This window comes from Aquarana catesbeiana, linkage group LG05, assembly GCF_042186555.1.
Source record: "Aquarana catesbeiana isolate 2022-GZ linkage group LG05, ASM4218655v1, whole genome shotgun sequence".
NCBI lineage: Eukaryota > Metazoa > Chordata > Amphibia > Anura > Ranidae > Aquarana > Aquarana catesbeiana.
The window spans coordinates 615,592,929-615,619,932 of NC_133328.1; the positions used below are offsets into that span (position 1 = coordinate 615,592,929).

Consider the following 27,004-nt stretch of genomic DNA (forward strand, 5'->3'; position numbering starts at 1 on the left):
ACCCATGGACATTAACAAAGACTGGGTTTCCTTCTTTCTGATGCTTTGCCAGGCTCTAACTACAGCTGTCTTCAGTTGTTCTTTGTTTGTGGGTTTTTCTGCCTGTAAGGGTTTGTAAACCCATCGTTTTTTTTTTTTTTTAAATAACAAACATATCATACTCTTGCGGCTCCTCCTCGCATCGGTTAACCCCCTGTGAGAAGTGCTCTCCCTAGGGGTTGTGTGGGGTTGGGTTGGGTATGTGGAAACACCTCCAAATTATTGAGTTCAGGTGTTTCCAGTGAAGGGTACTGTTTAAGGAATAAGGGTAAAAGACTAGTAACTAGTGAAAGTGACAAACAAGCTGGTGAAAAGGATGGACCATCAGGACCTAACCTACCCTTGTAACTCTTGACCATGTACTGTATATCATCTTATACCTTCAACATGTGGGATTGCACCATGATACTTCAATCTTAAGTCTCCTTTTTGATGCAATGCATTGTGTTATATGGATATGGAAAGAGCTGGGGAAGAAGTCCCATAATTCCATGTTAATACAGTAGTTTATCTTTATGTGTTAATTAGAACAGTGTCAGCTTGATGTCCGAAAGTGACCTTTGGTGGTCCTTTCCCCTCTGAGTCCCTCACTTGCCCCAGGGACGTTTTTAGCGAACATGCATCTTGTAAGCACAGAATTTTGAAAATGGCACTTATCACTCTTCTGAAGAAGCAGAGTCTACCTATGAAATGAGAGCAAAATCTCCAACACTGACCTAACTAAAACCAAATATGCAATACAGTTACCCTAAGGCAACAATGTTTGGTATTTAAAAGTAAAATGGAAATGGTACATATACTGTATGGTTAATAGGTGTTGGATTGGAAGAACATGAGTGAGTACACTTGGCTATTCCATTTCATACTTATTCCATTTTTACTATACTGTTTATTCTTTCATATGATGTTAATGAAATGCTGATTTTATAGATATGTTAGTTGTACTTACTGGGGTACCTAAAAAGTCAGATTCATTCTTCTTCGGTATATTCCACAGTGGACACTTGCTCACTGGAAATTTTCATTTCGTTTTGTTTTGGATGCATTCGTTAATTGAAGAATTTAGTTTCGCCATATTCGTTAGGTTGAACCGATTCATTTTCAGAATACGTTTTGTATCTTTGGCATTCGTTTTGTATATTCATTGGTCTGGGTGGATTCGAAACATGTTGCAGTTTTCCAGAAGATTGCTATATATTCAATAAATCATCAAATCGGACGGATTCAATATTTTCAGACGCTAGTCCAACCCACCAAGAGAAATGGCAGGATTGGACCTTATTGACTGGCGCCATGTGCATCCGAATTAACAAATGAAACAAAATTCAGATCCATCCATTTTTTATGAATCTGAATTATCGAACAAATAGGAAAATGTTATTCATTTCCCCATGGGCCCGAACTACTACCACGTCATCCGAATGAAACAAATGAAACAAATGCAAATGTTAATTTTATTATAACTTTTTTTTTTTTGGATTCATTGCCATTCGTTTCTGTGTCCATTTTGAGATTCAGATACATCCAAATCTCCAAAAATGAAATTTTCATCTGAAAAACTAATCAAAACTAAACAAATCACACATGTCTATTCTACAGCATTCAAAGACTCTTCAGTAAAATATGTACTTCCAACCTTGTGGTAACAGTTTGATGATGGCCCCTTTTCTATCTTGGCATGACTGTGTCTCTTTGCACAAAGTCACCTCCATAAAGACATGGTTTGGTGAGTTTGGTGTGGAGGAACTCAAGTGACCTGCACAGAGCCCTAACCTCTACTGTACTGAACACTTTTGGGATAGATAGAAACATCAACTGCAAGCCAAATCCTCTCATCCAACATCAGTAACAGTAACTTTGGCTGAAAAGGCATAAATGTCCACAGACACACTCCAAAATTATGTGGGAAGCCTTCCCAAAAGTGTGGGGGCTGTTAGAGCTGCAAAGAGGCATCTCCATATTATTGGCCTTAGTTTTGGAATGGTATGTCCAACAAGCTTACAAAAGGGTCATGGTCAGGTGTCCACAAACTCTTTGTTATATGGTGCAGCTATTTTCCTGGAGTTCAGCTTTAATATGGGCATAGTGGCTTAATGGTTGTCACTTCTGCCTTGCAGTACTAGAGTCCTTGTTTGAATCCCAACCAGGACACTATCTGCATGGAGTTTGGATGTTCTCCCCGTGCTTGTATGGAATTCCTTCATGCACTCCATGTTCCTCCAAAGACCTGATGGGAGTTCAATTGGCTCTTGTCTAAACTGGCCTTAGATTGTAGATAGAGATCTTAGATTGTAAGCTCCTTGAAGCCAGGGATCGATTTGTATGTACAATATGTAAAGCGTTGCGCAAACTGCCAATGCTTTAAAAATATCTATAATTAATAAATAATATAACAGTGAAAAGGAAACGATACAGTTTAAATTTAGCAATACCATATGAGTGAAGGAAATTTTTTATTCAGCCATTGTTTTTGTGTATTGCTATCTGTATCACACAAACCCAAAGACGTCTTACAAAGAACAACCCCTTACTGCTGAGACATGGAAACCATAACATAGTAGTTACCGGTCATAGACATAATAATATAACATTGCAAAGGACAACATGCAATAAAACCACAAGCAAAAACAATGCATATAAAAAGACAAGCAAAACAATAGAGGTCTAACAGAAACATGCTCCATGCAGAAAACAATCCATTCGGCAAATCATGCTCTCATTATGTCAGAACAGGTATACAAGAGACATCGGGACGGACGTGGGATTTGTCTTATAGCATGGTGTCAAGAGCAAAACCATGCTGTGTACCCTCACAACCAATCACTGATGAGCTTTCAGCAGTCTGGTCGAGGCAGACTAACATAAAATGATAACAGATTGGCTATTTTGGGTCATTATACATTACTGCTCTTTGTATTACGGATTTTTTTTTTACATCCCTTTAAGAAACATACAATTTAGGGGACAATACTATATATATATAACATTAAACATAAAAATTACAATTTTCACAAAGGATTATTTCCACCACATAAAGGACGCTTTTTGTGTTATTTATGTTATTAGCTTAATGTAAATATATTTTACCGATGTGTATCAATATTTGAAATAATCACTTTATGTATGATGTGTGATTGTATATGTACATGTGGGAAGCTATGTTTGCATGTTATATGTACATGTGGGAAGCTATGTTTGCATGTTATATGTACATGTGGGAAGCTATGTTTGCATGTTATATGTACATGTGGGAAGCTATGTTTTCATGTTATATGTACATGCTGTGCTTCTTCCTTAGTAGTGCCGCACGGTCATTTTACTTTGCTGTTCTTCTCTTAAAGCAGTCTGTGGGTCAGCACAGGCCTGTAATACTTTACTGAAAATGATATCTTGTTAGGTGGATTCTAGCGTAATTAAATTTGATCTCAGATGCTGTTCAGCAATAATGTTCAGGGCTTGCAGTTACATATGTTAGATATGCAACTGGGGACAGGTTCACTTTATGGGCACAATTTGGGCATCCTTCTTCACTTTATGGACACAAGTTTGGTGTTGTATATATAATTTTTCATGCAAAATAAATTAACTTTCATTGAATTTCCACTACCCTTTGCATCACCCTTTGTTGTGTAGCTTTTTAAACTGCAGGAAACTGACACTTCATGGAGGAGGCTTTCTCCTCTTCTCCCTCCATAGAGGAAGGGGTGTTTTTTCCTTCTCCCTGCATAGTCAGGGAGGGGGACCTTTTCTTCTTCTCCTTGCATGGGGGAGGCTTTCTCTCCTTTTCCCTGCATGAGGGAAGCTTTCTTTCGTTCTCCCTGCATGGGGGGAGGCATTCTCTCCTGTTCCCTGCATGGGGAGGCTGTCTCTCCATCTCCCTGCATGGTGGGAGGCATTCTCTCCATCTGTTTGCAGGGAGAGGTGCTCACCCCTTCTCCTTGTATGGGGGAGGCACCTTCCTTCTCTCTGTATAGGAAAAGATTTATCTCCTTCTCCCTGTATGGGGGAGGCTTTCTCTTCTTTTCCCTGCACTGGGGAGGCTTTCTCTTCTTTTCCCTGCACTAGGGAAGCTTTCTCTTCTTTTCCCTGCACTAGGGAGGCTTTCTCTTCTTTTCCCTGCACTAGGGAAGCTTTCTCTTCTTTTCCCTGCACTAAGGAGGCTTTCTCTTCTTTTTCCTGCTCTGGGGAGGCTTTATCCTCTTTTCCCTGCACTAGGGAGGCTTTCTCTTCTTTTCCCTGCACTTGGGAGGCTTTCTCTTCTTTTCCCTGCACTAGGGAGGCTTTCTCTTCTTTTCCCTGCACTAGGGAGGCTTTCTCTTCTTTTCCCTGCACTAGGGAGGCTTTCTCTTCTTTTCCCTGCACTAGGGAGGCTTTCTCTTCTTTTCCCTGCAGTAGGGAGGCTTTCTCTTCCTTTCCCTGCACTAGGAAGGCTTTCTCTTCTTTTCCCTGCACTAGGGAGGCTTTCCCTTCCTTTCCCTGCACTAGGGAGGCTTTCTCTTCTTTTCCCTGCACTGGGGAGGCTTTCTCTTCTTTTCCCTGCACTAGGGAGGCTTTCTCTTCTTTTCTCTGCAGTAGGGAGGCTTTCTCTGCCTTTCCCTGCACTAGGGAGGCTTTCTCTTCTTTTCCCTGCACTGGGGAGGCTTTCTCTTCTTTTCCCTGCACTGGGGAGGCTTTCTCTTCTTTTCCCTGCACTAGGGAGGCTTTCTCTTCTTTTCCCTGCACTAGGGAGGCTTTCTCTTCTTTTCCCTGCACTAGTGAGGCTTTCTCTTCTTTTCCCTGCACTAGGGAGGATTTCTCTTCTTTTCCCTGCATTGGGGAGGCGCTCTATCCTTTTCCCTGCATGGGGGAGGCTTTATCTCCTTTTTCCTGCATGGGGGAGGCTTTCTCTCCTTTCCCCTTCATAAGGGAGGCTTTCTTTCGTTCTCTCTGTATGAAGGAGACGTTCTCTCCTTTTTCCTGCATGGGGGAGGCTGTCTCACCATCTCCCTGCATGGGGAAGACATTCTCTCCATCAGCTTGCAGGGGGGAGGTTTTCACCCCTTCTCCTTGCATGGGGTAGGCATTTTCTTCTTCTCGCTGCATAGGGAAGAATTTCTCTATTTCTCCAACTCCCTGCATCCTTCTCTTTGTCGGTAAGAGGTGTTCTTTCCTTCTCCCTGCATGGAGGAGACTGCTTCTCCTTCCTGCATAGGGGAGGCTGTATCTCCTTATCCCTGCATGGTGGAGGCTGTCTCTTCAACTCCCTGCATTGGGAGGTGTAAAGGTAAATGTGGTAAAGCTTTACTTTGTAAAGAACGCCCAATCAGGTACAAGGAAATAAAAAATAAAAAACAATGTTGCTTGCACATGATTGGCTGATGGAAACCAGCAGAGCTTTACAACATGTACTTGTAATCGAAAAAGAGTGTACAGTTTATTTGCATTTAGTAAAACCACCCCAATGTCTGCATCCAAAATTAGGATTAAAAAATTGATGAAGAAGGCAGAGGGAGGAGGAAGGCAATAGGGTGCACTTATCCTAGACGTCCCATCAAAATTCAAGGCTGCTTGAACATATGCTTGTTTTCCAGCGCCAGAAAAGAACATTAGCAATCCAATCCCAGGAGAAGTAGGCATGGTGTCAAGTCCCACTTAAAATTTTAGAGCTGAAAATTTGACATGAGCCCCCGGCCCAACTGCCGGTTTCTGTGATGTGCAGTTACATCTTTGTTAAAGATTTTAAAGAAGAGAGTACATTACTTATTTATACCAAGTCTTCCCGTAATGATCATTTCAGTCATGGGTGGAAGGTGCTTGGCTCCATTTTCTACTTCCTTGTTATATGTTTAGGATTCCCCTTTTGCCATTTGGTTTCGTTCTCCCTGATGCATTTTATGTACTCCAACAATAAGCTTAGTAAATATACACTACATATTGTCAAAAGTACTGGGATGCCTGCCTTTACATGCTCATGAACTTTAATGGCATCCCAGTCTTAGTCCTTAGGGTTTTAATATTGAGTTGGCCCACCCTTTGCAGCTATAACAGCTTCAACTCTTCTGGAAAGACTGTCCACAAGGTTTAGGAGTGTGTCTATGGGAATGTTTGACCATTCTTTCAGAAGCGCATTTGTGAGGTCAGGCACTATTGTTGGACGAGAAGGCCTGGCTCGCAGTCCTTGCTCTAATTAATCCCAAAGATGTTCAACATGTCGTGTTGGAACGGGAAGGGGCCATTCCCAAACTGTTCCCACAAAGTTAGGAGCATGAAATTGTTCAACAAGTCTTGGTATGCTGACGCTTTAAGAGTTCCCTTCACTGGAACTAAGGGGCCAAGCCCAAACCCTGAAAAAAAAACCCACACCATAATCCCCCCCCCTCCACCAAATGATTTGGACCAGTGCACAAGGCAAGGTCCATAAAGACATGAATGAACGAGTTTGGGGTGGAGGAACTTGACTGGCCTGACCTGACCTACACTAGGACTTGGATTTCATTATAGTTCAGGTGCGTGTAAAGGCAGTTGTCCCAATACATTTGACAATATAGAGTAAGAGCTCATTCACACCAGCCTCCATGCCAAAGCTTAATGGAGAGATCCCAGATAGCAATTTATGACAGAGTTGAATTGTAAGTCTGTTAAATTGCTGCACATTTTCACTGACAAGTTGTACACTTGCAGAGCACTTGAAGCACAAGTTCTAGTTGACACTTTTCCAATTTGTAGCAAATTTGCGTCCCAAGTCTCTAGCATGAACAAAGTTGCAGTGGTGAGTCTACAGCAAGAGCTCTGCAAGTCTACAGCATGAAAATTCAGCCACAGTGCCCCCTGTGGTGGGATGACTATTGCACAACATAACGAACCAGAACTTGCAGCAGACTTGCAGAATGCTTGCAAAGAAAGTTGATCTGGAGTCATGCAATGTGGACTTGCTGCAATTGTGCAACAACCTTGTGAAGCCTGGCAAGTCTAGCAATAACTTAGCAAGTCATTTTCAAACTTGCAGCTCAATTTCTTGCTATCTGGGATGCAAATCAGGCAGTCAGTAGCCACTGCAGTGCGTGTTTCGGATGGGTACTGTATGCTCCGGATGGTGTTTTGCATTCCATAAAATACCTGTATCTCAGCTGTACTGGGACCTTTTTTGTTATCCTATTAAAATTAACGTATAACTAATGGCAAAATCCCAATGTTGTCCCAGGTTGTCCATAGAACAGTAATAGAGGGGAAATCTTCCAATGGGGACATTCGTTTTGGTGACCTGGGGGCCCCAATGGACTCCCTTAATTTGCAGGGATCCCCTTTCGCTTTCTGTTTCAGCTATTGGACAGGAAGTGAAGGAAAACCTCCCCAATGAGACACATATGGCAACAAAATGACAGGGGTTATAACCCTCCCTTACTCCTACATGCAAAAAAAAAAAAAAAAAGTTTTGCCTTTAGTTCTACTTTAAGTGGCACAGTTTGCTAAAATTAGCATACTAAATTCAGAGCAGTTGGGGTGCTCAAGGGAGTATCTAAAAGTGTGTGCAGGTACCCCTAGCTGTCTGTGTTTTAGTTCTGCAGTTGGTTAAAAATATTTAAAATTACTGAGTTATGTTCTTTAAAGCATTTTTTTTCCGGCCTCCCCCAGCAAAAAAAATTTAAGTCAGCAGCTACACATACTGTAGATTGCTGACTATTAATATTAGGACACTTACCTGTCCTGGAATCCAGCGATGTCGGTACCCCAGGCCATGTTTCTATCAGCTCTCGGGTGCTGCCGCCGCCATTGCCTGTAAGGGAATCAGCTGTGAAGCTTTGCGGCTTCACAGCCTGTTCCCTACTGCACATGCGCGAAGCGTGCTGCGCTTTCTGAATTGCCCGGTGGCGGTGGAAGGAGGAGAGGAGTACCAGGACAGGTACCTGTCAAAAACATAAAAAAATAATTGCCGGCAATAATAAAATCGGGTCTGATATGGACTTTGAGAGGAACCCCATGTCTTAATTAAAAAAAATATATATTACGTGGGGTCCCCCCTAAAATACCAGACCCTTATTTGAGCACGCAGGTCAGGAAAGGGAGGGGACAAGCGAGCGCCACCCCCCTCCTGAACCATACCAGGCCACATGCCCTCAAAATGGGGGGGGGGGTGCTTTGGGAGATGGGGGCTCTGGCTAGTGTAAGGCAAAGCAAAAGATTACTACCCATCTGTCTCATTGGGGAGAATTACTTGTCACTAAAAGCAAGTGTCCAAATTGGAAGATTTCCTCTCTATTCTTGTTTTGGTGACCACTCAAAATTTTGAAGCACCTATTGAACTGTATGTAAGCCTTATTACTGATATATCATTAATCCATACCTTTATAAATAATAAATCTTGTGCATCTGCCTTTTTTCAGTAACATTTACTCCTCTTGCCTTCCTTTAGCATTTTGACCAAACATGGAAGTAGATCTGGGCTGGTATGGTCAATCTTTGTCCCTCAACATCTAATCCAAGCTACGGGATGCTGTGCATGTAAATCAATGGTCAGTTTGCCTGATGTCCCCCTTCCTAGCTTCCTATCTGCTTGATTGACAGCAGCTCCAATCTGCAGCCTTACTGTCAATACACCAGTTGCACAGGGATAGCCCTGTGAAACGCGAAGGTGCAAGACGGGGAGCATTTTTCCTTGCTGACACAATGGTTGTTGGTAGAATAAGGTATGGCTAAAATCTGTATATTGGAAGGAAATAGAGGGCCTAGTGGACTGGTGGAAGGAGAATAATTTAGTTATGCTCACCTATTCTGTGCAATAATATTGCACAGAGGAGCCCCAAAACTACTCTTCCCAGGTCCCCCACTGGTGATCTTGGCTCCTCCTCTTTTAATCGGGCTCAACCGTGAGCCGGGCTCTGTGCGTCCATAAACACACACAGCATGGCTCGGCTCTGCCCCTCGCTCTCTGCTCACAGGATTTGACTGAGAGCAGCAGGAGCCAATGCCTCCTGCTGTTCTCAGCCAAGCCTGTGAGAGCGGAGGGAGAGGAGAGAAGACTGGGGCAGACAGGCACAGTGCTGGAATGATACAGAACTCAGGCAAGTATTTGGGGGGGGGGCACAGAAAATGGCAAAACGTTTTACACCTTGATGCAAGGAATGTGTTAAGGTAAAAAACATATAACCTTTGGAATCACTTCAAATGAGGCTAAAACTAAGGAAATAAAAATAGATTTTAGGAGAACTAGGGGAACTGGTTATGTTGTGATTGGTGGAATGGAGGTAGAGAGGGTACTGGAGTTCCAATTTCCCAGGAACAACTCTTATGAAAGACTTCTCATGGACAGGGCATGTATTTTACCTGGGGGGGGGGGGGGGGGCAGAGCTAATCAGAGATTGCATTTACCAAGAAACCTGACGAAAGGGCAGGTTTTCAAAGCGGCCTCCTCAGCTTCTACAAGGTTGCTATTAAGAGAGTGTTGACTTATTACATCTCTTTGTTGCAATGGTTGTGCATAGTCCATGAAAAAAATGCCTTACAGAGGGTGATAAAAAAACAAAAATGATTACGGGGGTGGATCTTTCTAGTACTGAGGAATAGGGGAGAAGTAGATGTCTCTAGAGAGCCCACAGTACCATAAAGGATGGTTATCACCTTGGTAATGCTTTGTTTGGACTGCTGCCTACTGGTAGGCAGTTAGGCCCCATTCACATTAGGTGATTTGGAATTGCAGGTGGAATCGCCAGGATTCTCCTGGCGATTCCAAATTGCAGCAAAACGCGTGATGAGCGTTTGGGTGCTATTATTCCTAATGGTACTTCAAATGTGGTGCGATTCTGCTGCGATTGTTGCATGGCAGAATTCCACGCCAAAACATGAGTTTAAAAATTTTGCTAAGCTTGTCACCTGAGAAGGAGCAGGAGCTTCTTTTTGGCGACAAACGAGCCTAGGGCAGCCCGTTGAAGCGAATCGCAGAGGGAAACACTCCTTTCCGCAACCCAATGTCTGAATGGGGCCTTAAGGAGCATTGACTCCAGCACCCCAAGGCTAAAAAATAGCTTCTTCCTCCAGTTCTTACAGCTCTTGAATTTTGGAGGAGTTTTAAGATAAACTAGATTTAGGGGTGTCTACTCTATTAACTGTGTGGATGTTTTATGTGAAACATGGGGTGTTTTTATGTGCTGTGGATACATCTATGATTCATTTTATGATTTTTAATGTAGAATGATAATAAATTCCTCTTGAATCCCTTATGTTATGCCACTGCCCGCCCTCTACCAATACAGCCTCACCCCCCAGACCCAGTAAGATGATGGGTAGAATGGCCTTGGTCACGTGACTGCTGAATTAAAAAAGGTGCCTTCTTTACATTTTTTTTACAGTAATTCTTTATTATTTGACATTTCTAAAAAGTGTTTGGGTTTCATATCATGATCTTCAGATATACTTTAATTTCAGCCCCAGGGGCAATAGCCACTGGAATAATTTGAGCAGGTGAATCTCCCCAGTGGGGACACAGATGGAGAAAAAACCTGGACAGGGCTATTAACCCTTCCCTATGCTAAAGTTTTGGCTTTATATACACTTTAAGCTTGCATATGCTCTTGAAGGATCCATTTTGCACAGTAGGTAGCATCTAAATGTTATTTTTGAGGCTACAGAATGTTGTTACTGCATGAACATTCCACAGTCTCCCATGGATAACTGTAGAAAGACCCAACGGCAACAAGTAAAATGTGAACATTTCACACCGAGGACAGAAAACACCTCTGTATAGGCTGAGCAGAGCAAAAAAAGGTAAATAATACCCTTTAAACAATGAAATAAGTCATTGTCCTGCATCAGAATTGTACATATTCTCATAAAGGTGGGGGTTACACTATAAAAATATATACAATTGATCGTTCAAATTGGCGGGCATTCCATTTTGGTATGTTAGCTACGTCTGGCATTTCTGTTGCTAAATTCTGTAGGTTAATTCTGTCCTCGGGAGGGTTTACATAATGATTTGACGTTTCGTGTTAGAGAAAAGGTTAAAGATGGATCCAGTTCCTCTGAGGCTCCCATTACAGAGCTTCACTCAAGCATGACTTATGCCGGTTGACATTACAGAAAAGTTGAACTTACATTCTGTTTGCCGACAATGTTATCAAAAGGGAGTTCCGGGCTCCAGGACCCCTCTGTGAACGTGGCCCCGCTGTTCCTCCGATCCGTCGGGCTCACCGACTCTTTCACGATGTCTTCCGGCAGGGTTAACAAGTTCTCCTCTGGTTGTTTGATCAAGTAGGTTTCAATATTATGTTTCCGTAAAAACTCGTTCCTTTCTTTGCCGTGGCCTTCTTCAACATTGTAATCTCCATTAAGGCAATCAAGAGAAGCTTTTGATATGTGAATTCTCCTTTAAAACAAAGGAAATGCATTTCAGACACCAAAGCATGTATGACTGCACCGAATGTCAATTTCCGCAAGTCTTCTGTTATTTTGCAGTGTTTAACAATTGGGGAATTTGTATTGTCATATATGAAACCAAAATATAACATTTTGCAAACCAAGTAGAAAAAGATTACTTAAAGCTGAATTCTAGGTATGGCAATTTTTACATAGTTACATTGGTGCAGCTTGGACCAATGTAAGTATGTATGTGCCATACCTGTGGGATCCAAGAACAGGGTTTTTCAACCAGGGTTCCATGGGACCCTAGGGTTCCTCCAGAGGTTGCAAGGGGTTCCTTGATCAATGAGCAGTTTCTGCCTCTCAGATATGTTCCCACTGACACCACTGTTTTTTTTAGCTATCTGGAGGGGGTAATCCGTCCTGATGACCACAAGTGTAGGGAGCATTCTTCCCACAGACCATCATACAAATGTACCATGAATTCTAGGCATGGTAATTTTTACATAGTTACATTGGACCAGTTTGGGCCAATGTAAGTATGTATGTGCCATACCTGCAGGATCCCTCTAGAATAGGGTTTCCCAACCAGGGTTCGATTGGAACGCTAGGGTTCCTCTAGAGGTTGCTAGGGGTTCCTTGAGCAATGAGCAGTTTCTGCCTCTCAGATAAGTTCCCACTGACATAATTGATCTTTTTTAGCTATCTGTAAGGGGGTACTTCTTCTGGTGACCACAAGTATAAGGAGCATTCTTCCCACTGAGCATCACACTTATGCCCCGTTCATTGATCAGACATTCCGACAACAAAATCCATGGATTTTTTCCGATGGATGTTGGCTCAAACTTGTTTTGCATACACATGGTCGCACAAAGTTGTCGGAAAATCCGATCGTTCTGAACGCGGTGACGTAAAACACGTACGTCAGGACTATAAACAGGGCAGTAGCCAATAGCTTTCCTCTCTTAATTCTGAGCATGCGTGGCATTTTGTGCATCGGATTTGTGTACACACGATCAAAATTTCCGACAACGGATTTTGTTGTCGGAAAATTTTATAGCAAGCTCTCAAACTTTGTGTGTCGGAAATTCCGATGGAAAATGTGTGATGGAGCCCACACACAGTCGGAATTTCCGACAACAAGGTCCTATCACACATTTTCCGTCGGAAAATCCGACCGTGTGTACGGGGCATGACAGTATCTCACAAAAGTGAATACACCCCTCACATTTTTTGTAAATATTTTATTATATCATTTTATGTGACAACACTAAAGAAATGACACATTTTGGTACAATGTAAAGTAGTGAGTGTACAGCTTGTATGACAGGGAAATTTGCTGTCCCCTCAAAATAACTCAACACACAGCCATTAATATCTAAACCACTGGCAACAAAAGTAAGTACACCCCTAAGTGAAAATGTCCCAATTGGGCCCAAAGTGTCAATATTTTGTGTGGCCACCATTATTTTCCAGCACTGCCTTAACCCTCTTGGGCATAACCCAACTCTTGGGGAGTTAACCAGAGCTTTACAGGTTGCCACTGGAGTCCTCTTCCACTCCTTCATGATGACATCACAGAGCTGGTGGATATCAGAGACCTTGCGCTCCTCCAACTTCCATTTGAGGATGCCCCACAGATGCTCAACAGGGTTTAGGTCTGGAGACATGCTTGGCCAGTCCATCACCTTTACCCTCAGCTTCTTTAGCAAGGCAGTGATCGTCTTGGAGGTGTATTTGGGGTTGTTATCATGTTGCAATAGTACCCTGGGGCTCAGTCTCCAAAGGGAGGGGATCATGCTCTGCTTCAGTATGTCACAGTACATGTTGGCACTCATGGTTCCCTAAATGAACTGTAGCTCCCCAGTGCCGGCAGCACTCATGCAGCCCCATACCATGACACTCCCATCACCATGCTTGACTGTCAGCAAGACACATTTGTCTTTGTACTCCTCTGGTTGCCGCCACACACGCTTGACACCATCTGAACCAAATACGTTTATCTTGGTCTCATCAGACCACAGGACATGGTTCCAGTAATCCATGTCCTTAGTCTGCTTGTCTTTAGAAAACCGTTTGCATGCTTTCCTGTGCATCATCTTTAGAAGAGGCTTCCTTCTGGGATGACAGCCATGCAGACCAATTTTATGCAGTGTGTGGTGTATGGTCTGAGCACTAACAGGCTGACCCCCCCCCCCCCCCACCCCTTCAACCTCTGCAGCAATGCTGGCAGCACGTATACGTCTATTTCCCAAAGACAACCTCTGGATATGACGCTGAGCACATGCAATCAACATTTTTGGTCGACCATGACGAGGCCTGTTCTGAGTGGAACCTGTCCTGTTAAACTGCTGTATGGTCTTGGCCACCATGCTGCAGCTCAGTTTCAGGGTCTTGGCAATCTTCTTATAGCCTAGACCATCTTTATGTAGAGCAACAATTCTTTTTTTTAGATCCTCAGAGAGATCTTTGCCATGAGGTGCCATGTTGAACTTCCAGTGACTAGTATGAGAAAGTGAGAGCGATAATACCAAATTTAACACACCTGCTTCATATTCACACCCAAGACCTTGTAACACTAATGAGTCAATAATTGGGCCCAATTTGGACATTTTCACTTAGGGCTGTACTCACTTTTGTTGCCAGCGGTTTAGACATTAATGGCTGTGTTGAGTTATTTTGAGGGGACAGCAAATTTACACTGTTATACAAGCTGTACACTCAGTACTGTACATTTTAGCAAAGTGTCATTTCTTAAGTGTTGTCACATAAAAAGATATAATATTTACAAAAATGTGAGGGCTGTACTCATTTTTGTCAGATACTGTATGTATCATGAGTTGTACAGTAGATATAGTACATTTTAGCAAGGATTCCCTGAGCCTGGAAAGTTATTTTAAAGGTTCCTTTGTGTTGAAGAGGTTGAGAAAGGCTTTAGAAGCTGGAAATCACTATATCAGGCCTCACTACTACAGTGATTTCCACTAGCTTCATGGTCCCTTACCGAGCAGCTGCCCTGCTGCATTGTGACTCAGTCACTAGGCATGAGCCCCATTGAGGGAGCATTTTTCATTTTTTTGAATTATAACGCAGAGAGATTGTCCAATCAAAGAGCACTTTGTATTCAGTGAGAAAATGTTCTCTGAATGGCGCATGTGCCAAGCGGGCGACCTCCTGTGTTCAGTAATCAGCAGTGCAACTGCTTGGCACAAGACCCAAAAGCTAGCAGCAATCTAGAGTGAGTTCCAGCTACCACGGAGATCCCACAGGTATGACACATACATACTTACATTGGTCCAAGCTGAACAATGTAAAAGATGCCATACCTGGAATTCAGCTTTAATTATTACTACTAATAGCATTCACTGTTATGTGTTGGGCTGCACAGTGGTTTAGTGGTTTGCACTGGGGTCCTCATGTTGAATCCCAACTAGGACAATACCTGCATGGACTTTGCATGTTTTCCCTATGCTTGCATGGGTTTCCTCCAGATACTCCTGTTTCCTCCAACATCCCATAAACAATGCATGCATGTGAGATAGGAACCTTAGATTGTGAGCTCCTTGAGGGCAGGGACCGATGAGCATGTACAATATGTAAAGTGTAAATTGTCAGTTGTACAACGTAAAGGAAGTCGAAAATAGAAAAGAGGATCTGACAGGGAATACTATCTGTGGGTGTGCCACATCCCAATAAGTCAAAAAAAGAGAAAATGAAGGATTCCCCAAAAATGGGATTTTAAAGGCACTACCACCGTATGGAAAAATATATAATTTTATTTACAAAGACAATATCATAGCAAAAGACAATAACAAATGGTACTGATACAAATAGACATCAATTTGGATACAATAAAAACATCAATGAAGGTAAGTAAATCTCTCTGAACCGACACGTTTCAGAAATTCTTTCCTTCATCAGGGTTCATAAAGAGGAAATTACATCTGAGGGGTTACAGAATGCAAAATAGTTAGTAAAAAAGTATAGTTAGTAAAGTATATAGTATATACTCTATAGTAGTGCCTTTAAAATCCCATTTTTGGGGAATCCTTCCTTTTCTCATTTTTTGACCTAAAGGAAGCCAGTCAGAAATGGGAATTTGTAATTGGCATCTCAATTTTTAAAAGTGACCCAGTCACTCTAACTACAAAATAAGGAAAAAGCGGTAAAAAAAAGTGTTAGCGGTACACCTCTAGCCTCTTTCAGTGTCCCCACACCCCCTGCATGCCGGGCCATTCTGATTGGACAAACTTCACACTTTCTGGTAGTGTCAAAATGTAACTGTCCCTTACTGCCTCCTTCCTATTGGCTGCTGTGACAGCACATTATAGTGATGGACCAACAGGAATGTATAGTTAGGTTGAAAGGGAACAGGCAAGCTTCAGCACTACCACACTGCCAAAGCTTTACCCAATCAGTTCCTTTAAAATGCATATATTACCCTGGGATTTCTTCTGACTTCAGCTAATTGGAGATATCCATATCCCATTACCATCTGTTACATCATGTTAATTTAAGTCTGCCCCCACAGTGCATGAATGCCACCGGCTGTGATTGGGCAACACTTCAGCACTGCCTGGTAATAATGAAGCTTGCCTGTCCACTCAATTCTCCCACACATTTCTATTGGCCAGACATACAACCAATTATCGATATAGGCCAGAAGGAACATATGGGGCATGGGAGGGAGTGGGCAAGAATTGACACTAACAAGAAGTGTTGAGGCATTGCCTGATTAGTTATCCTAAAAAAATGCATATCTTACCCTGGGATTCCTCCTGACTCCAGTTTGTTGGCGATATCCACATCCCATGACCACACGTCAAACTGCCACTTCCTAAGTCCCAGCACTCCGCACAGCACTGAGCCAGAATGTATTCCAATCCTCATGTCAATGTCATGTTTGGTCCTTGATCTCACATACCTGCATGTTAAAAGGTAAACATTACCGTAGAAGGTCTTTATACAGTATCTCGCTCTTGTTCATTTTATCAGTTTCACTTCTTCATAAATAAGCTCAACAAATGTAGATCCTAAGATTTTTTTGACGAAATCTTGGCAAACAAATTGCTTACATTTCTACCATCTCCTGTGGGCCTTGATCAGGTTGGGTTCATTTCAGGTAAAATAGTGAGGGATAATACCTTCAACGCCCTAAATATTGTCTACTTTAGGAAGCAGTGGTGCATTAAGGGTCTTCTCCTTTCCATGGACTTGGCTTCAGACTTGGGGTTGATTTACTAAAACTGGTGAGTGCAAAATCTGGTGCAGCTCTGCATAGAAACCGATCAGCTTCCAGGTTTTTTTGCAAAGTTTAATTGAACAAGATGAAGTTAGAAGCTGATTGGCTACCATGCACAGCTGCACCAGATTTCACACTCTCTAGTTTTAGTAATAAATCCCCTCACTACCATAGAAAAAAATTAGGCCTTTCTACACATTTGATCTCACTGCCAGGGGTAAAATTAACGAACTCTTGTCCAACCCGTTCTCAATTAAGAATGGGACAAGAAGGGGTTGTTCCTGTACTGTTTATTTTCATTCTATCAACAAAGCCCTTCATCTGTACCATCAGCTCATCTTTACTTTTTAAAGGGGGTCAAGATAGGCAGAAGGGTTTCAGTCTTTGTGGATGAGCTACTATTTTATATATCTTACCCATAAAGATGCTCAAGTTAATATTATAATACATTTTCCATACCGCGCTCCTAACTATAAACAAACATATGCAATGTACGTAGTTGTGTACTGAATAACGATGTAATCCATAAACCACCACCAGATGTCTCCAATAGTGAGTTAGATTGCTTCTTGATAAATCTAAAACATTTTTTATGGTGCCTTCTTCTACCAGATACTAGTCAAACATCCTACTCACCGGACAGACATGACACCCATTACAGGTAGTCATATAGAGCATAGGTAGCAAAGAATATATTCTCCAATGGAAAACAGCCCAAGACAATATAACTGCCAACAAAGGTTTACAAATCATATATGTCAAGGAGAAAAGAGAGAGCTCCTCATAGTGTAGCTTTTAACTTTTTAATTTTCCGCAATAAAATATACACTTACAGTTCAGTAAATCTTGAAATGCCCTTAAAAACAAGCAGGCATGCCGATCGCATTCCACCTGCATTCCAGAGAGATGGCGGAAGTGACGTGTCACGCACTAACCGAACTGACGCGTTTCGTCAGCAACGTCTGACGTCTTTAGGACATTATTTTTTATTTTTATGTATTAGACCTTCTGGTCTCACTAAGGGCTTCTCTTTTGTATTTGTAATTGCACTATTTATTTAATTTTTGGTCCAGGGTGCGCTGGTTAAAAGGTTTTTTATAATCTTATTTTGTCGCTCAAGTTAATATAGCTACAAATTTTTATCAAATTCCAGCAAATAAAGCTTGAAAATTTTGGAGATAGATTTCACAAGTTTATTGAGGCTTTTCTCATGTTGCCTACTTTTCAAGTTTTATGCTAACCTGTTTACTTTAGCATCTGTAATTTGCTCATTTTATAATCAATAATTTTTATCTCACAAATCACCTACAGTTTATGTTATTGACTTTTCCAGGCTGTTATGGCCCCCCAACTGCTCCACTTTCGTGGGGAAAAAAAATTGCAAATAAAATAAAAATGAATATAACATATGCAACGGTTACACAAGAGATATTGTAATGAAATGTTATTAAAAATGACCTTTCCTTTTCAATCTGCAGCTCTGTAATTTTCTGTAAAATGCAATATGGCTGTCTGGAGGTGTTCTGTACACAGTTGGTGTACAGGAACCCCCCCCCCCCAGAAATGTAATTCCCTGCTTGTATGATTGGCTCACTGATTTTCCCAGAAGTCTATACTAAGATACAAGTCAGATTTTTGGCATCCCCTGCAACAAAAATTGCATTTTTAGTGAGATTTTCCCAAAGAGAAATCCCGTTTAAAGGAATGCAGACCCCGTGACTTTCCTAATTAGAACCAATGAATTGATCATTAGATCCCATTAGATTGGCATTCCACATGGACACAGCCAAACAAACAGCTATTTCTTCAGAATAACAAAAGGTAGGAATCTGCCACAAAGTTTGTTAAAATTCCTGCAATGTACATCGATCACCCAGTAATCAGTGGGCAACAATGATTCAGGCTTTTATCGGTTAAAACTGTCAAGGCCCCCCAAAAAGCTATTTCCACTGTGAATTACTCTTCATGCTTATGTAAAGGAGCCCAAACATAGCTCTATTACCTGTTGATTCTGCCAGGAGATCCGTTAATGTTCTACTTCTGTAACAGGATAACAGTAAAGGTGCTAACACTTTTTATTTAGTTACAGCAACAGAATTTTTTTTGAATAATGTTTAAACCATATGAATAAAAAAATGACAATTGCAAGCACCCACGGGAGTGTTATATGGCTTGAGCTTGTCAGAACCCCTGTAAATGACACTTTTGCTGAACAGCTTGGTCTGTTAACCACTTGAGCTCCGGAAGGTTTTACCCCATTTATGACCAAGCCATTTATTGGAATTCAGCACTGAGCTAATTTAACTGGAAATTGCGTGGTCATGCAACACTGTACACAAAGGAAAATGGTTCAATCCCGATGTACTGACAGCCTATCGTTTCTTAAAGCGGAGTTCCGCCAAAAAAAAAAAAATTAAAAGTCAGCAGCTACAAAAGGTGCAGCAGCTGATTTTTAATAATCGGACACTCACCTGTTCCACGGTCCAGCAAAATGGGCGTACGGAGCCTCGCTCTTCTCCCCATCCTCTCAACGTCGCCGGCATTCTTACTGCAGGCGCGAGCCGCGCTGTGAACGGCAGAGCAATCTACTGGGACCTGTGACGTGTCCCAAAAGATTGCAGGGAGGGAGGGGAAAGAAGTGAACTTGCATCTGGTTCCGCAGAGCCCTGGGAGGAAGTTGGAGCTGGATGCCTCTAAAAAGAGGATATCCGCTCCCCCCCCCCCCAAAAAAAATGACATGCCAAATGTGGCATGTCAGGGGGTCACCATCACTTAAAGCTGAAGTTCCATTTTTGGGTGGAACTCCTCTTTAAGGCCCTAAAATGCCAGGACAGTACAAATATCACCTAAACGATGAGTTCGCTGGAGGGTTCGCTGGAGGGTTCGCGAATAGGCAGACAAAACTGGTCAGCGTGATGTCACCACGCAACTCTGGTGACCCTGCCTGACTCACCCTTCCAACCTGTCCAACTTTTGGGAAGCAGGCTGGCTTTGTAGGACATCAATCTCTCTTGGCTATTGGACTATGGAATAGGTGCTGGCAAGCGTGGACTGCACACAACATGAGGATTTGCAACAACTCACCCTCCTGTGAGACATGAGGTGGTGAGCATACTGATGTACAGCGGCTATATGCTTCCCACTGAATGCTATATGGGACTTGTGTGTTGAATCCCCACCAGATATATATCCAGCAACATTTGGCTCTGAATCTCCTGTTGTGGGGCTGACTTATATCAACCTATGTGTCTGGTTCTGCTGTTTATCCATAGACCCTATTCAAGGTACAGCCAGCTACTCCCATTTCCATTCCATCCTTATCTCCCCATCCAGCCTTTATTTTCTTCATTGCGGTTTAATTGAACATTTAGCTTCAGCGGCACTCTGTGTGGATTGCTACGCCCTTTGATTGGAAGATTTGGTCTCTGTGGATTGAGTGGCTTTACTATTCGAATAATCTCATCCTCCTTATCCCACTGATTGTGGAAGAGTCCATGTATCCCTATAGACTTACTGCAGTGTGGACTGTATGTGGTGGGTGTATGAGGTGTGCTGCTGGCAGGTCGCTGAGTTGTTGGACAACGTTGTCAATTTTATTGTTTGCATCAGTGATAGTGTTTTGCATCAATTTATTTTAACCATATTCAATAAAGTTGATTTTTTAAGTCCATGGTGTTCCATTATAAGGTTTCTTGGTAATTTCTACTCCCCATTTTTTTCAGGTTCCTGCATGACCTTAAGGAATCACACCTGTCAATTTAGGTGGGGGCCTCAGCATTGGGATACGGTTCTGATTTTGAACTACCCTGTGCACTAACTAACTATTGGTCTGCCTGGGTGTCTTTTAACACATGTTTTTGGGTTGTAAGAGTGGTCAACATTCCCATAGACACACTCCTAAACCTTGTGGACAGCCTTCCCAGAAGAGTTGAAGCTGTTATAGCTGCAAAGGGAGGGCCAACTCAATATTGAACCCTACAGACTAAGACTGGGATGCCATTAAAGTTCACGTGCGTGTAAAGGCAGGCGTCCCAATACTTTAGGTAATATAGTGTATGTGAACTGACTTCCAAATTATTTGCAAGTTTATCAACTGTTCAATCACCCTTGCCAGACAGCATACCAGGTCTTGGATCTCTTGGAGGTCTAGACTCCAACTAAGAGCAAAACAGCCGGGTTCCGGACCAGCCCCCAGCTTGTGGATGGGAAGAGAAGGAGAAGCAGTACACTGATGTTGTCATCCCCTGCTCTCACCTCTATAAAAGTGGTATAAAACCAAAAACAAAAATTGAATATATTGCAGCTTATCAATCATTAGATGTGGTGGGTGCATTCATTTTCCCTTTTTTTTAGGCATGTTCCCTCTGTTTTCACCTTGTGATCTGACCAGTAACACACCCCCTGTATTAGAGTGCCCCCCACTCTGGATGAAGAAGCACAGGGGGCACCTTTGAACAGCAGCACTGTCAGTCTGGAGGGGAGGAGAGTGATAGATGGACTAGCAGATTTAGATACACTAACAAATTTAAGCCAAGCTCAAGCTCAAATTTTATAATCAGTTACAGCAAACAGTTTTCTTCATTTTGGGAAAAAAGGTTTTACATAAATAAATAAGAGCTAATAACTGTAAGCACCCTTGTCAGTCTCACCCCTCTAGCTACTATATCTGAAAGATAGCTTGTTCTGTTACAAAAAAAAAAAAAACAACAGACTCACTGACAGTATCACCAGGTGAAAAAGAGAGAAAGAAAGCCTAAAAAAGAAAACGAATGCAGCCACCACATCTAAGAATTGGTGAACTGCAATATAATAAATGTTTGCTTTTGGCTTTATTACTTTAAAGTAGAACTAGAGCTACAACTTTTTTTTTTAATTATTATTATTATTATTATTATTTTAATAGAATGGGAGGCTTATAACCCCTGCCAGTTTCCTTTTTTTGCCATCAGTGTCCCATTGGGCAGATTTACCTTCACTTCCTGTCCCATAGCCACAACAAGAAGTCAGAGGAAATCCCTCCAAAGTAAGGAAAATACCTCATAGCTCATTGATGCATGTGGGGAGGGAAGGCTGGCCTGTATAGTCCGATCCAAGAGAAGAGCTACTGTAGCTCAAATTGCTGGTTATTGGTCCCGATAAAAAGGTGTCAGAACACACAGAGCATCGCAGTTTGTTGAGTATGGGGCTGTGTAGCTGCAGACCAGTCAGGATGTCCACGATGACCCGTGTCCCCAGCCAAAAGAACCTACAATGGGCATGGGCGCACCAGACCTAGACCATGTAGCAATGGCCTTGTCTGATAAATTTAATAATAGTTTGAAGAGCACAATGATTTGGAAATGTTGACTTGACCTCTAAATTCTCCAGATCTCAATCTATTCGAGTATCTGTGCAATGTGCTGGAAAAACAAGTCCAATCCACGGAGGCTCCACCTCGCAACTTACAGGATTTAAAGGATCTGCTACTGACAGCTTGGTGCCAGATACCACAGCATCTCTTCAGAGGTCTAGTGGCGTTGACACCTCGACGGGTTATGGTGGGTGGTCTTAATGGTATGGCTGATCAGTGTATGTGTGTGCCTAAAATGGTGTGTGTAAACTAAAGAATTAAAAATGAATCCCCTAACAGCAGCTTACTCTCCCTCGCATATGTTGATGGACTTGCTAGGCAATACAGGCTTTGCCTTGTCCAATTTTTACTTGTTGATCCCGAGAGTAAGGCATTTCCTACCATAGGGCGACAATACCCACTTACTGCGTGTCCATGCAGGTGCAGCGCTGTCACCCCAAGAAGAGTGATGGTGCTAAGACTACATAACGTGCGCTGACATCACTTGGAGAACATGTCTGAGCGACACCCATAGGAAGATTGCTCTTCAAGGTACGCTGTTTATTCCATCTCAGTGGCGGTAAGTCAGAAAGCTGTTGCTATCGACTGGGGTATTGTTGATTATGCACATTGTATCTGTATTGAAGCCTTATGGGGAATATTTGCATTTCATCATACACGTTGAAACTTGAGAATGGACACTGGGACCGCTACAGATCCTCCACCGGTTTGGAACTGTTATTTGTATGTATACTCACCTGCTTGATATTAACCCAGTTTGCCTCTTGTTTGCCTAGAGAAGCGAACAGCAAAACGCGTCGAGACCGATTCATCACCATACATAGAGATTTTGCAAAGTGAAATTCATCAGAAATAAATGAAAGCAAACATACAGTGAGGGCCCAATGATTCCCTAATGATTGGCATCTTTCTCCCACCACCATTTTTAACCTTATGCAAAATACCACATGAACTTCCTAATGCTTATTTGGAAGGCTATCCATGCAGGGCACTGGGGAATTGGGAATCTGATGAGGATACCATGGTGGATGATCAGTGGAAAATTGCTTTACAATCAGTCTATCTGAGTTTCTTGAATATCTCACACAGAATTTCCTAATTATGTATAATATTATGTGTCCACTATACCCCTCTTAAGCTTTATATAATGGGTTTGCAACAGGACCCTATTTGTAGCAAGTGCCATAGGGATCATGTGAACTGATCCACATGCTTTGGTGCTGTCCCAAGCTGGTGTAGCATTCGCCTAGAGAAGTGTTAGACAAATTTAGTTAGCTCCTCTGTGAAGCAAGGGTTGATTTGTTTATTCCTACTCAGTGTCTCACAGGTTTCTACTCTGATTACTTTCCCTTGCATTCTAGAGGATTTTGGAATTATAGTTGGAGGAAGAACATTGTGAATAGGCTGAATATTCATGGGAATCCAGCCAATCCATGGGGAGGCAAGCCCGGTAGGTGGTGGGGTGGCCCATAAATAGTCTGAGGTCTGAGGCAGGGGCAGTGTGTTCCTGGGTCCTGTCCTGCTGGAGGAGACCCCTGTGCAGGGGCTCTGCCCCTGGGGCAGGAGTGCTAGAGGAGCCTTTGTGAAGACACAGAGGTCCCAGCTAGGCTTAGCTGGAGAGCCTATTTGCAAGCTTAGTCTTAGAATCAATTTGGGCCAGGAGAGAGCTCAGTTGAGAGAACCAGGAGGAAGATGGGGGAAAGAGTGTCCAACTGTCCTATGGTGGTGTAAGCATGCATCTCCCTCACAATGAAGTGCCTAGTGGGATTCAGAAGGAGAAAAATGATGATCCTGTGGCTGCATGAGTAGATGGTCAATATGCTGGAGAGTCAGTGACTTTGTGTAGCTTTTGGTCCCTGGGAGAATTCATAGTCACCGTCAGCATTAGAGAATCTGTGGGACATTTTTGTACAGTACAGCAAGATATTTAAGGAGTCCTCCTAGTGTCCAGTTCCTCAGTTCTGGGGTATCCCATGCTCCCTGACCCCATCCAAGTTCTATGTTCCAATAAAACCCTAAAAAGACACCCCTAGACAGTCCCTTTGAGCCAGTGGATGAGTAAAGAAAATGCTATGTGCCTGGCTTCATGTGCTCTAACTGGGGGGGAAAAGGGCTAAATGCACCAGCGGCTCTCTGGGGGGCATGCTACACTTCATAGATATTGGGCCATGGTTGTTGGTACAATTAATGGAGCCTTTCAGACTGATTCTAAACTGGATCCTAAGCAATGTATATTAGGTATCCTAGACAAAGTAGGGACACAAGAATACAATAGTGAAGCAATTTCTAGGGCACTATTCCAGGCCCATAAAAAGTTTTTACAATACTGAAGGTCTGAGAACCCTCCAACTCCCCAGTTATGGATCTATCATATGGGTACTACTCTATGCTTTGAGCGCCTTATTTACTTACTTTGAGGTTGTCGCACCAAACTTGAGAAAGTATGGGATGGCTGGTTATATACTCTTGACCTTTCACCTATAGACCCAGTACTGCACAGGATTATGTAATGAATTCTGTATTTTACTTCTATCATTACTTTATTTGATGTTACACACTTCATTTGTGAACAAGAGGTTGCATTACACTACTGTAGCATTACTGCCTTATGCTGTAACTTTTGGACCAAATTTGGGTATCTGAAGCAATATCCTACTTCATACTGCCAATGTGCCTGCTCTGCAAATTTTTAATCTTTAATAAACGTTTCTTTGATTAGTAAGGTAAAAAAAAAGAAAAAAAGAAATGAGTGAATGGACTTTTTCTATGTATACCATATAGCCATGTTAGGAAGCAATGAGGCAAATAGCGTTGATATGCGTTCTTATGTTCTGGAGATATAAGAACTACTACTAAGCCATCCTTTTTATTTATCCGTTTTTATGTCATACAGGGATTATCTGGGCCTACAGGCTCCCACAAACATTAAGCAGCATGGGCAAGGAGCATGGTACACGTACAGAAATAAAGTCAACAGTAGAATTGCTGCAGATAGACCAGCAGATATAAAGTCTATTAAAAACAGTTGCTGTGTAGCTCCCTTCACCCAAGGACAACTGATGAGCTTTTATCCAATATAACTTTTCCAGTATAAATGGAAAAAGACTAAAAAAAGAGAAAGAAAGGAAAAGTAAGGAGGAAGGAAAGAGTCAGAGAAGAGGAAGGAAAAAAAAAAGGAGGGGGGGTTAGGGAAAAGAAAGTGAGTGCTCTGCCCGAGTAGAGCTGGATCAAGTAAGTCTGTTGGGGTCAAAGGCATCACCTCAAAAGGAACAGTCAAGGGTGCTACAGTTGAGAGCCCAGAAAATCCCGATATGCAGATGTGAAAGTAAATTCTGTCCAGTAAAACCAGGTTTTACGAACCCGTTCCGCTCTATGGTGTGCCCCTGCCATGAGATCTTCCTTTAGTTGAACTTCATTGATCTTGGCAAACTAAATCTTAATTTGAAGAGGGTGTGGTTTGTTTCCAGAATAGTGGGATACATGCCTTTGCAGCATTCAGCAAATGACACAAGAGGGAACGCTTGTAACGTTTCAAGAACATGGGGGGTCAAATGCAACAGAAAAGCAGCTGCATCATCCGGCATCTGGATATCAGTAAACCTCTGAATCCAGTGTTTGATTTGTGACCAGAAATATTTAAGACCATGACAGGACCAGAAATCGAGGAGCATGGAGTCCACCTCTCTTTGACATCTCCAACATAACGAGGAGCTCTGGGGGAACAATTGATGTAAGGTTTTGGGGACTCTATACCATCTAGTTAGGATTTTGTATCCAGTTTCTTGGATCCTACAAGAGATGGAGGCCCTGTGAGTCATCTGTATAATCCTGTCCCACTGTTGTTCTTTAAAAGTAACACCCAAATCACGTTCTCCTTTGAGAAGGTACTCTGGAGGCGACAAGCTCTGTGGATGTGATGATATTCGATATGACTGTGAAAGTCCATGTGAAATTGCTTCCTTGATGAGCAAAGATTTTCAAACTAAGTCATCATTTTTAATTTGTTTGTGTATGTGCAATGTAATAAATGTAACAAAGATTATGACATATGTAATAAATTTGTTTTTGGCACCTAAATAATCCCTCACCTACTACACCGCTGGATGCATGTGAGTTTATTGGCACCTGTCTTTATATATTTATCATTATAATCATCTAATCTACTGTTGTGCTGGTGATACACATTCCCGTTTATGATTTCTTCATGGCGCCAACCCTGATATATCTCTACAACACTCAAAAAGTTTGATACCATTTGGAGTGCACCATATTCCTATTGTCATGGTCTGGGATCAGGCTCAGAGGCCAGTGGCTGTGGAGAGGTTCTTGTAGTAGTCAGCTGGATAAATACACAAGCAGATCTCACTAGCAGATGACACAGGCTCAGGGTCTAAACACCAGTCAGTCTTTACCAGAGCAATATAACAAGTATAGGTGCAAAACAAGTCAGACATCATAACCATTCTGATACAAATCTGCTAAAAAGAAAAAAAAAAAAAAAAGGGAAGTAATGATAAAAATAGAGTCTGTCAGTCCATAAAAATATCGGCTAAAAGAGTCTATTTAGGAATGGTGAAAATGGTAAAAAAGCATCCAAAAAATGCAAACAGGGCTGCCATCATGATAGGGTAGAAACCAATTCCTCAGCTGCAACAAAACACAAGTAGAGAGGCGCCTCTGACTGCAGTATTTGAGAAATAATGCTTTTAATAATAGATGTAGATCAACTTACATTTTGTAGGAATAAACAGGCAAAAGAGCGCGACTTGCTTACATCGCCAAGTGCGCACGCTCTCAAAACGCATTCAGCTTTGATGACGTCATCCGTCCGCAGTAAGCTGTCCTGTGCGTTCCATGCCTCGCTCTGAGGACGCTCTCCGAAGCCGGCGTCCTCCATCTGCCGGAAGATCTCACAAATGTCAGCAAGGAAACCACACTGCTTAGGACTCGTGGATGCGTCACTGTATTATTAATACCATGCCTGTTTATTCCTACAAAATGTGAGTTGATCTACATCTATTATTAAAAGCGTTATTTCTAAA

The 27,004-nt window shown here is 42.2% G+C and overlaps 1 protein-coding gene across 2 annotated transcripts in view; it reads right to left on the reverse strand.

Annotated features, from left to right (window-relative positions):
• The window catches only part of ADCY8 (adenylate cyclase 8), a 424,989-nt gene that overhangs the window by 170,629 nt on the left and 227,356 nt on the right, over window positions 1–27,004 (reverse strand). For both annotated transcript variants that reach the window (XM_073632262.1, XM_073632261.1), the window contains exons 6-7: window positions 16,136–16,294; window positions 11,107–11,377 (exon numbers count right to left, since the gene is read on the reverse strand). In XM_073632262.1, coding sequence (XP_073488363.1) covers window positions 11,107–11,377; window positions 16,136–16,294 — 430 coding nt within the window. The remainder of the gene's footprint in view (window positions 1–11,106; window positions 11,378–16,135; window positions 16,295–27,004) is intronic.